At 33.7% G+C, this 12,655-nt stretch overlaps 1 protein-coding gene across 1 annotated transcript; it reads right to left on the bottom strand.

Moving 5' to 3' along the window:
• Positions 1–5,029: 5,029 nt before the first annotated feature.
• LOC124265776 (sacsin-like) lies at positions 5,030–12,577 on the bottom strand. Its single transcript, XM_046700591.1, has 3 exons — positions 8,402–12,577; positions 7,431–7,713; positions 5,030–7,198 (listed from the first exon to the last, which is right to left on the bottom strand). The coding sequence occupies exons 1-2, from the start codon at positions 12,563–12,565 to the stop codon at positions 7,432–7,434; spliced, it is 4,446 nt and encodes a 1,481-aa protein (XP_046556547.1). The 5' UTR covers positions 12,566–12,577; the 3' UTR covers positions 5,030–7,198; position 7,431.
• Positions 12,578–12,655: the final 78 nt, after the last annotated feature.

The following is a 12,655-nucleotide window of genomic DNA, read 5'->3' as shown; positions in this document are numbered from 1 at the left end:
TCTGTTCATCCTTCACTGCAAATATTTGTGGATTTATACTACCAGGAATTCATTGGAAAATAACTATTGACTAATTATTTATATATAAAAATGAATAATAGATAAAAAATGGATATATATGTGAAACAAGTAGATATGTCTATATATGTGTATGCACATCTTTCTAATCCTGATGCAAATTAATCTTGAACTTAATCCGGTTCATATCTTTATTATCACATATGATGTAGTTTACAAATTCTGACGTTAGTGTTGAATATGTCTATCTTATCATTGCAGTTTTTCAAATTCTCTAAGATGTTCCCATGGTTAAATATTTTTTTATATCTCTTTTGATAATCACACACATTTCTGTATTACTGAAATGAATGCAAAGTTTAAATGTTTTAATGCACTTCCAACATTTACGCACAAGATATCTTTTTAAAATTCTAATATATAAATGTATCGAAATTGTTTAGTCAATTCCCACCTATACACAAAATACAATATATGTAATGCACACATTTGGGAATGTTTAATCAAATTTTTGGGAATGTTTAATCGAATTGTTTCCTTTATTAACACACATAGTATATTGAAAAGATCCTGAAAGATATGCAAATAATTAATAAACTATAAAAGACGATTTTTTAACAAAACATGAACTATGTACACATTTCTTAGCTCTAAATTCAAGTATGGTTTATCTATATACACAAGATACATCTAGTATTTAGTTAATGATATTTTGTATTTTGTTAAAATGTTCAACACCTCTCCACATCACACTACACAATGTTTGCAAATTCTTCTTTATATTTACACATAAGATATTTTTTTTCATCTCCTGATATACTGTACGTTTCATTCTATCCCAATCTATTTCTATGCATAACATGATAATTTTCAAAACAGGAAATATGTATGGACGTTATATTCACGTTTTGGGTGTTTTATAAGCATGATACATTTCATAAAAAATTTCGAAAAAAAGTATAATTTGTTGAATTTTGAATTCCAAGCTTATTTGCATGTATGCACAATATTAAATAATGTAAGATGTACTCATTTTAGAATAAAATCCAATTCCTCTATATAATTATGTACGACATGCATTTTTCTAATCTAAAATACATACCCAATACACATACAAATATATTTAATTCAATTCTGTACATAAAAGGTAATTTCTTTCTATATTTACAAATGAGATGTAGTGTCACATCTGAAAATAGACTTTTGGAATATTTAAGAAATACTTTCATCAATACAATAATGTATTAAACAAAAATAAAAAAAATAGAAATTGTGAAGATGACGTTTTTTTCAAAACATGATACTGCTCAATTTCAATACGGTTTTTACCGTATTTTGTACATTATTTCCAAATGTTTGAAATTCTGAAATATGTATATCTGGTATAATGATTTAGTAAAACTCTATCTATTTCTTAAACGTATACACATTGCTACACATTGTATACACATTTTTCCAATCCTGACCTGAATTTAATTCGATTCATAACTCCTATTTTACACAAGATACATTTTGTACACTCTACAAATATGTACATACATTCAAATGTAAAATCCAGTTCATATCTGTGCAGGAAAAGTTAATGATTGCAAATTCTGAATTATCTACATATTGTACATGTTCTACTCAATTTCTCTTTATTTATTTACACACTAGATAATTTTTTTCATCTTTAATTACATACGCATTGTAAATGCTTGATTCATTTATTCCCATTTTTCCATAAACAAAACACAATATTAACAATACATGAAATATACACACATTTAGTAATGTTCAATCAAGTTCATTTTGTTTCTTGATTTTCACATGATGTAGTTTACAAATCAAGAAATACTGAAAATGGTTAATCACTTCTTTTTCTATTTATTATTCTAGGATATTTATATCCACGCAACTAGTACATGCTCAAGACTAAAATTAATCCCCTCGATCACTGGATGTCAATCTCAACGGCACATCATATATTATCTATCTCAACTCCCCGGGGATGATACAACTCTTGCAGCGACTGGACGTACCGAGTTATTGTGGCTTTCTCATCCTTACGAGATACCCATTCACAGCTGGGTGGATTGGGACACATAGTCACAGTACTTTGTCCAAGTTCACTGCACGTTGCTGTACCCGCAACTAGGTGTTTGCATGTATTCATGTGGCCACCATCTGGTCATATACCAACGGATTCGTGGGTTCTTTGAAGTGCACGGGGTTGTGTACTGTACACTAGGGGTTGTGATAACGATAAAGTCGGCTCCAAGCTTTTCACACCCGGTCACAGGTGGGCTCGATCCTGACACCTCAAGCTTCCTGGATCACTAGTCTTGCGCCTTAGCCAGCTCGCCCACCATGCCCCTCAAATACATTCAAATACATTCACATTGTAAATATTTCATTCTATCCCAATTTACTTCTATATACAAAATACAATGTTTGCACATCCTGAAATCTACACACATTTGCAGTGTTACATCAAGTTCATTAATTTTACCAATGCAATTGATCTACATGTCTTCATATACATAGACAGTGTAAACGTTTGATTCAGTTCTAATCTATTTCTATGCACAAAATACACTATTTGCACATCCTAAAATATACACACATTTACAGTGTTTCATCAAGTTCATTAAATTTATCAATACACAAGATCTATGTGTCTTTAAATACATAAAAACTGTCAATGTTTGAGTCAGACGTAATCTTCTATGCACAAAGTACACTATTTGCACATTGATATACACACATTTTCATCAATAGGCACAATGCACTTAACAAATCAACAAATATGTACACGTGGTTGACTATTTCTGTTTCTACCAACTATTTCTACAAACAAAGCCATTTTGACATTATTTAAATCCAGAAATATATAAATAGTTAAATGTTTAAATAAATTCCTATCTAATTCCATACACATGATGCATTTTATGAAACAATGTTTCAGTTACTATCTTTACATTTCTTAAATCCTGAATTATGTACACTTTGCTAAATGTTTAATGCAATTTCTATCTAATTTTAGACACAAGATGCATTTTTACAATCCTGAAATGCATACACATTGCTATATGTTTATTTCAATTCAATTTCAATTCTACACACAAGATAAAATATTAGCAAATCTTCAAATATGTACACACTGTTTTTAATTCAGTTCCTCTTTATATTTCCACACTAGACACATTTTTTCCTTATCCTGAAATACATACACATTGTTTATTTAATTCAAGTCATATGTTGCATTTTACACAAGATATTAGACTTTTAGAAGCATTGAAGGTAATAGTTAATAGTTTGAATAATAACTTCTAAAAAATTGAAATAACAGACTGGGGTCCTTTTCGCTTATCTAGGCTTGCCTCTTTAAAGGATAGAATAATTACAATACATCCATGGGCTTAGCTCTCAGTTCAGCCTTGGGGGAAGGCTAACAAGATATCTGTATTTTGAATTCTGAATTATATGTATGTATATACAATCAAATGTTAAATCCAATCCATGTCTACTTCTAAAAGGTAATGTTTGCAAATTTTCAAATATCTATTTACACATTGTACATCTTCAATTCAATTCTTCTATATTTACATACTAGATATTTGTTTTACATATCTTCAATTACATACACATTGTAAATGCTTGTTTCAGTTTCTCCTATTTTCCCATAAACAAAATACAATGTGAACAAAACCTGAAATACACACATATTACAATGTTTAAACAAGTTCATTAAATTAATTAATAAACATGATGCCTTTATAAAAGCAGGAAATATTGGAAATTGCTGATCATTTTAATTGCTATAGAAATGACGTGTCTTGAAACGCGGACAAATTGTAAATGCTTGATTCAGATGTCATCTACTACTATAAGCAAAATACACATTTTGCACATTCTGAATTATACACACATTTTCATCAATATGCACAATGTATTTAACAAATCAACAAATATGTACAAGTGGTTGATTATTTCTGTTTCTATCAACTAGATGACCTTTTTAAACATGAAACACGTACACATTGATGAATTTAAATTAAAATCTTTCCTATTTCCACACACAAAGCCTTTTCTACATTATTCAAATCCAGAAATATGTAAACGGTTAAATGTTTAAATAAATTCCTATCTAATTCCATACCCATGATATATTTTATAACACAATATTATTTACACATTTAAATATGTTTCAGTTACAATCTATATGTTTCTTAAATCCTGAATTATGTACACATTGTTAAATGTTTAGTGCAATTTCTTTCTAATTTTATACACAAGATGCATGTTTGCAGTCCTGAAATGCATACACATTGCTGAATGTTTATGTCAATCATTCAACACACAAGATAAATTATTTGCAAATCCTTAAATATGTACACACTGTTTTTTCAGTTCCTATTTTTATTTCCCCACTAGATACACTTTCTTCTAATCCTAAAATATATACACATTGTTTATTAACTCAAGTCATAACATGTATTGTACACAAGATATTTGTATTTTAAATTTTGAACAATATCTATATATATATACACACATTGTAAATGCTTGTTTCAGTTCCTCCTATTTTTCCATAAACAAAATACAATATTAGCACAACTTGAAATATACACACATATTGAAATGTTTAACAAAGTTCATTATTATATCATTTAACTTGAGGGGCGGGGGGGTAGCCTAGTGGTTAAAGCGTTGGCTCGTCACACCGAACACCCGGGTTCGAATCCCCACATGGGTACAATGTATGTAGCCCATTTCTGGTGTCTGCCGTGATGTTGCTGGAATATTGCTAAAAGCGGCTGAAAACCAAAACTCAGTCAGTCAGTCATTTAACTTGTCGTATTTAAGAAATCAGATGGGAAATCATTTCCATTTCTATTGAAAAGATGTGTCTTCATATACACATTGTAAACGTTTGATTCAGTCCTAATCTACTTCTATATACAAAATACAATGTTTGCACATCCTGAAATCTACACACATTTACAGTGTTTCATCAAATTCATTAATCAATACACATCATCTATGTGTCTTCAAATGCATACACATTGTCAATGTTTGAGTCACACACAAGATATAATATTTTCAAATCCTCAAATATGTACACACTGTTTGATAAAATCTAAATAACAGACTGGGGTCATGTCCACTTAGCTAGACTTGCCTCTTTAAAGGATAGAATAATTACAAGACATGCATGGGCTTAGCTCACAGTACAGCCTTAGAGCAAAGCTAGCAGGATATCTGTATTTTAAATTCTGAACAATATGTATATACAATCAAATATTTAATCCAATTCATGCCTGCTTCTAAAAGGTAATGTTTGCAAATTCTCAAATATCTACACATTCAATTCAATTCTTCTGCACTAGATCTATTTTTTAAATATATTCAATTACCTACACATTGTAAATGTTTGTTTATAATTCCGCCTATTTTTCCATAAACAAAATACTATAGTAACAAAACCTGAAATATAAACACATATTGCAATGTTTGATCAAGTTCATCATTTTATAAATAAACATGATGTATTTATGGAATCAGGAAATATTGGAAATGATTAATCATTTCCATTTCCACTGAAAAGATACATCCTCAAATGCATATACAGTGTAAATGTTTGATTCACTTGTAATCCAATTCCATACACAAAATGCACTATTTGCACATCCTGAATCTACACACATTTCCAGTGTTTGATCAAGTTCATAAAATGTTATCAATACACATGATCAATGTGTCTTCAAATACACACACACATTGTAAATGTTTGAGTCAGTTCTAATCTACTTCTATACACAAAATACACATTTTGTACATTCTAAAACATACACACATTTTCATGAATATACACAATGTATTCAACAAAGCAACAGATATGTACAAGTGGTTGAATATGGGTTATCACTTCTTTTTCTATTGACAAGATGTGCCTTCAAAAGCATACAAAATATGAATGTTCTATTCTATCAACTTGATTTTTTTCAAAAGATGAAATATGTACACATTGCTGAATTAAATTCAAGTCTTAACTGTTAATTTAACACTAGATACATTTTGTTAAAGCCAATTTATTACTGTACACAATATAAAATGCTTCCAAATTCTCAATTATCTACACATTGTAAATATTTATTTCAGTTTCCCTCTTTAATATTACGCACAATATACATTTTTCAAATCTTCAATTATAGACATATTGTAACTATGTCAAATTCTCTCTTTTTTTCTTTACGTAATATACAATATTTGCAAACCTGAAATGTAAACAAATTTTGCAATGTTTACTTAAAATCCTTAAATTGGTTAATACATCTGATCAAAATTTAATGAAGCAAGAAATATTTGCATTTGGTGTATCATTTTATGTTTCTATTGACAAAATTTGTTTTTCAGAACATGTTCATTTTGATCCAACTCTTACCTAAATCTTCAAATCCAAACACATTGTAAATGTCTGACTCTACTCTGATCCACTAAAATATGTACACATTGTTGCATGTAATTCAAGAGTTGTTTTCTTGTGAAGAAACAGTTTGTCAAATGTCAAAGTCAATTCCTTACTATACACAATATGTAATGTTTCCAAATTCTTTATTATCTACACATTGTAAACATTTCATTAAATTTCTGTACATATATTTACACACTTGATACATTTTTCAAAACTTCAATTACATACACATTGAAAATATGTTTCTGAACATAAAATACAATATTTGCAAACCTGAAATATGGACACATTTTGCAATGTTTACTCAAGTTTACTAAATTTATCAATACAGTTGATCAATTTAATGAAGCAAGAAATATTCCACACTACTTCTAAAAACAAAATACAATATTTGCAGATCCTGAAATATTCAAACATATTATTAAAAAAGCAAAATGTATTAACTTTATCAAATCAAGAAATATGTACAAAGGGTTAATCTGACCCAAGAACTCTCTCACCACATCAAGAATACTTTCTGCAACTTTGAATTCTCTCTGTGTATATTTTGACAGGAATTGTTGGGCAACTCAGTTTATCCAGACATTTTGCCGAAGTTACCACCTCAGAGAAAAGGAATTGATCAGATCTACCTCTGTGCTAAATAGGTTCTGTACATGATAACTTCTCTTCCTTGCCATCATATCTGTAGTACGAGACTGACATCACAGTTTTCTCTGCAGTCTGGAACATAATACTGCCGTGTAGAGAACATGCAACATGTAAATTTAAACTGTATGCTACAGAACTTTGAAATTTGTCTTGATACAGCAACGGTGGTAAGTGTGCATACTTTCTTCTACTGGTGGAACACATTTGACTGAGATGTGAATCCAAATTACCAATGTCCATCTGCAATGATAATATGGTATATTAATATAAGGGGTTATATTTGTGCATCAATATAGAATCTCACCTTACATATCTTCTGCGAGATTGAGAACTCGTTCTGCAAGTTCACATGCTTGTCTCGCTGTATTCTCAGTGTAAACATCAGCTGGTATATTTGGACAGGCAAGTCTATCTGGAAATAGCATTCTGTCATCGTCACCTACGACATTTTGAAGCTGAGTCACAAGCTCAGATAAATGGACATTTTCCAGCCTGCTAGCTGCTTTTATGATGCCCTTTTTCCGTTGACTCTGTGCCTTGCGGGCATCCCTGTTGTACCAAGCTGATGTGACAGCCTTCTCTGCTGCCTGGAACATACAGATTGAACCTCTGACCACCAAGTGGAGACAAGGGTCAAGTGAACACAAATACCTAGATTCATTTTCAACACTAACAGGTCACCTTTTGAAAGTGCCTAAAACTTAAAATCTGATATGCAGAATCACAAAGTAACGTAAGCGATACACATAACATTTGCATGGCAACCATTACAAATATAACTTATTGCAGCAACAGTATCAAAGTTTGTTTGTGACCACTGACTTTACCGTGTTTCTTCAAGGTACTAGTTAAAAATTAGCATTAAACTTCATTGAAACAGATTTGACATGATTCATACAGAACTGACATGCTGTAGTTATTGCCCCCAAAATTCAACTTTTCTGCTACCTTGAATGACATCATTGATCAAATCCAGCATGTCATTACAGATTCTATGAAAACATCCATATTAGTTTATGAATACATGTGAAGATCTGGGTTAAAATTGATCTTCAGTAATCCATGATTGTTGTTAGAGGCAATGAACAGAATTGCTGACCTAGCTGACACATGTCATTGTATCCCAGTTATGTTGATCGATGCTCATGATGTTGATCACTGGATTGTATGGTCCTGAGTTATTTACAGACTGCCACCATGTAGCTGGAGTATTGTTTAGTGCGGCGTTAAGCAAGAAATAAACATATTATAAATAAGTCAATTAAATCAGCTTACCTTGAGAGCTTTGAAGCACACCCAGTTATAGTCTCTATCAAGTTGGAGAGTGTCCCTGGCTGACCTCAAGTCATATTTTGCCTGTCTGAGCCACCGTCTTGCTTCTTCTGGTTGAGGATGAGCAGAGTGGTGACGATTGTAGGATGTGTCCCTTTGGTCTTGGTGTTGTTGGTACTGAGACCTTTGATGTGAACTTCTCCTCCCCATATGTTCAAAGAAACTTGAGTCTGTGTCATCTGCAGGGACGTCACCACCTTTAGTTATGCTCTGCCCATTTTCAAGTTTCGTCACGTATGACTGAATATAGTGACATACTTTTATACAGAAATCTTCATTTCCAATGTTCTTGTCTGGATGCCAAGCCAAGTACAATCTTTTCTTTACCCGTCTTCTTTCCTCCATACTAGTACTTGTTTTCCATGTTTCTGTCAGAATATTTCTGATTTCCTTCAATACTGTGTTCAGGTCTCTAGGTTTCACCTCTGGTAGTTCATGTTGAGATAATTCTACTATTGCAGTGTTTTCACTCTTAATTTTGTACAGCCTTGAACCACATATAGTCTCAAGATGTCCATTCTCAAGAGCAACCACATATTGCCCTCTGACCAATAAAGTTTCCTTTGACAGGATTCTCTTTACAAGTGCATAAACATACTCAGGTTTGCCCTCTTCATCAGGAGCATCGGTGTCAACGACAGGGTCATAAACCTCCAGTCCTACATACTCCCATTCATCAAAGTCATGAAAGCTGTTGTCCAGACGCCAGTGCATATCTTCTGGGATTGATCTCCCAGGAATAGGAAAAGAATAGTCTTCTCTCAGCTGGCATTCATAATTATATGTCCTTACCCTCTGTTCATCCAAATACTCCTTGTAGGTTTCTGGGTCAGATTTTAACAAATGATTTATGTGACATCTTGAAATCTCTCCCTCTGAAGTCAAAGAACAAATTGTTGATGTCAAGGCAGCACATAACCCGTCTGTGTCAATGTCATTGTCAATGAAAAGGTATACTTTTGCATTAAAGTGTTCTTCCATGCAGCTCTTTTTCCTTTCGCTATGAGGTACTTGACTACCATCATTCTGTCTTAGTACTGTTTGTAGGTTCTCAACTTCATGAATTTCCAGCTTCCTTAACTCTTCTTCCATTGTCCTTGCTTCAGTTTGGTCCAGACTTTGATTGTGATTTGAAAACTGCGTATGAATGACCAGCCTCACAATGGCACTAACAAAATCTGGATCATGTATAATGTCAAGATATCCCTGAGATAACTCACGAGGACATGCTTTCAATTTGCTTTCATCAGTGACAAATTCTTGGGCTAAAAATGACAGCATCTTCAGCTGATAACGCTCCGGTAGCATGCTGATGTGAGTTTGTGGATCCCTGTTCAAGTATGGAAATTGCTCAAATCCCAGAAAATACTGCAAACCAAGAGACTGAACTCTGTCTGAGAAAGAATCATTATCAATGAAGACCAGCTCGCAGGAGTCTCTTAGTCTCCAGTTTGCATCTGGTAGATACAATGTTGGTACATCTAATGTGGCTGAATTGTCCTTGTTTTGCGTTTCGATAAATTGAAACAGTAGGCAAAAGGCCTTCTCTGCTGTACACAGATCTTTTTCTTTCACTGATTGTGTCTTTTTGTACAGTTTCTCCAGCACACATGCATACAGGTTAGCATGTGCCTTCTCTGAAGCACCAAGACCCAGGAGAACTTGACCAAATCCTGTTAATGTGTGTGGCATTGCATACACATATCCTTTTACAATCTCATTAGGCCAGATGGTTGTGACAACTTCTGAAGCTGGCACCATACATTCCTCTTCTGGAATATAGACTGTGCAAACATCTTGAAGCTCATGCTTCATCCAGTCTCTGACTCCTGTCTCTTTCAAGTGTTTGTAAACAGATTCCATGACACGTTCCATTGTAGGGCATAACTTGGAAAAACTATCAACAGAATTTTGGTCCTGAAGTTCTTTAAAAGATCTGCATATGTTTTTCAAATGTCTCGTTACATCTGAATGATCTGGTTTTGCTCTGATGCCAAGTTCAGAGAAGTGATTTGTGCATAGTATCCATCCCCGCAAGGATGGGCTTGCATTCTCGTGGAATATTGAACAGCTTGTCCAAACACAGTGGCAGTTGTCAGGATGGAGTGACTTGCAGTAGGCAACTAGACGTTTGCCCTCATGCAGCTGAGGGTGTATATCTGTTAAATCTTTTCCAACAGTATGAGGTAACACAAATTGTATCTTTCCAATTTGTGACAGATGTCCTTTAAATCTCCCATGATTCTTAGCTAAGTATGATGACAACACTTTAGACTTGTTGCTAACGTCTTCAGTAATACCTGTGCTACCAAGGGCTTCAACGTCTTCAGCAAAGGTTAAATAGAGTCCAATACTAACATCTGTTGTCAAACCAGCAGTTTCCAAAAAGGGTTTCCATTTCTCTTCATCATATGGTGGTGGTGGGAATGCAGATGTGCTACACATCTGTTTGAAGACCTCTTCGGAAGGACTATAAAAATCACTTGCACACTGACGTAAGCCCTCCCCTGCTTCAATGAATCTCAATTTTTTCAACTCATCTTTTAGTGGCTGTACATCGCCTAGGTCTTCCATACAAGGCAATATGACATCACGTATGAATTCCAAATGTAAAAGTTGGGCTGAACTTGGCATACATTCAAAGTTTGGAAGGATGATTTGAACATACAGTTCCTCTCGTGTCAGTGTCTTTATGCACAGTTTCTCAAAAACGCCTCTGCATCGAACAATCTTCTTGATTAAAACTTTACAAGAGGCCCTAATCAATTCACCGAAACCATCAGATGGTACATCATAATAGTGTTCTACTGCTGACACCTCATTGTCATCTTGTAAAGCAACTTGCTGTCCACACATAGACTGATAGAATGGAAGTTTCCGAAGTAACTGCTGTGCAGGCTGTTCACAAATTAGGTCACTGAGTTTTTTAATATTTACACTGAAGTATTCCAAAACAGCCAAGCTGTCTTCTGCTGTAATATGAAGAGAATCACTGAAATCAATGTCTGATAACAATTTCAGTATTTCATCATGATTCTCCATTTTGGCAGCTAGAGATGAAGTTACTTTGATGATATTTTTACAATACTGAAAAGAATGATGTAACAAGTCCACATCAAGTATTGGAACTTTCATTTTTTTCAAAGCAGTTGCACATTTATCATGTGAATCAGGATCAACAATCACACATTTGCCTTTCCTTATTGGATATAGAAAAGGAATGCTCTTCCCTTGCTTTTCAATGCTAGCAGGTAACAGTGACCAGCCTTCAAGTTCAGCCAAAAACGTATGTGTGTCAAATGTCTTTCCATCCTTAATACTGCACATTTGATGAGACAAATAATCCCAAAACTGAAAGATCCATTTCTTAGTTGGCAGATCTTCTGAGTTGTCCCATTGGACTGGTTTGCCGGTGTGCAAAACGTCTCTAGAAAATGTCTTTTCAGTCAAACATACCAATGATGTGACATCAAGATCTTTTATACAATCTGATTCTTCGAGGTATTTTGTATACATCAAACTGATTCCTCTATCCAACACCTCATCAGGTGTTCTAACAAATAGATCAGTGTATATTGTCACAAACAATGATATTTCAGCATCAAAACAATGCAGTCGCTGTGATTCAGTCAATGCAAGTGGCAAAGATTGCAATTCAGAACCAAATGTTGCATGCATTTCACAGAATTCTGTCAATAATTTTAGTGATTTGATGCTCTTTAGGGATGTGGCTTCTAGGTCCTGTGGTAGAGATTCAAGATTACAGCTATCTTTTGTGTCAGCTGGGTGGGATTTCAGGAACTGCATAACACTTTCTGGTGTGACGAGGCTCAACTCACTTTCCGTGCGAACGGCTTTGATATTTTCATAAATCCTGCATGGAACATCAATGATATTCATGTTCAAGTCCTTAAGAATCTCAGTAAGCTGCCATGCTCTCTCGTTTTTCTGCTTGTGTTCATGCATCTGTGGACATAACTCAGTCAAATCTTTTCCTCTGTCAGTGTCTGGTTGTGAGACTTGATCAGTATGAGTGAAAAAGCTTCCCAATTCATTAAAATAGCCTTTACCACTTGCAGCTGGAACCCACAAAACCTTACAGGTCATGTCTTCCTTTTTAAGATTCCTTTCCTTTTTCTGCTTGTGTTCATGCATCTGTGGAAATAACACAGTCAAATCTTTTCCTCTGTCAGTGTC

Source organism: Haliotis rubra, unplaced genomic scaffold (assembly GCF_003918875.1).
Source record: "Haliotis rubra isolate DU_JTF1 unplaced genomic scaffold, ASM391887v1 Scf995, whole genome shotgun sequence".
NCBI classification, from domain to species: Eukaryota; Metazoa; Mollusca; class Gastropoda; order Lepetellida; family Haliotidae; genus Haliotis; species Haliotis rubra.
This window is presented reverse-complemented; position numbering and strand designations above follow the sequence as displayed.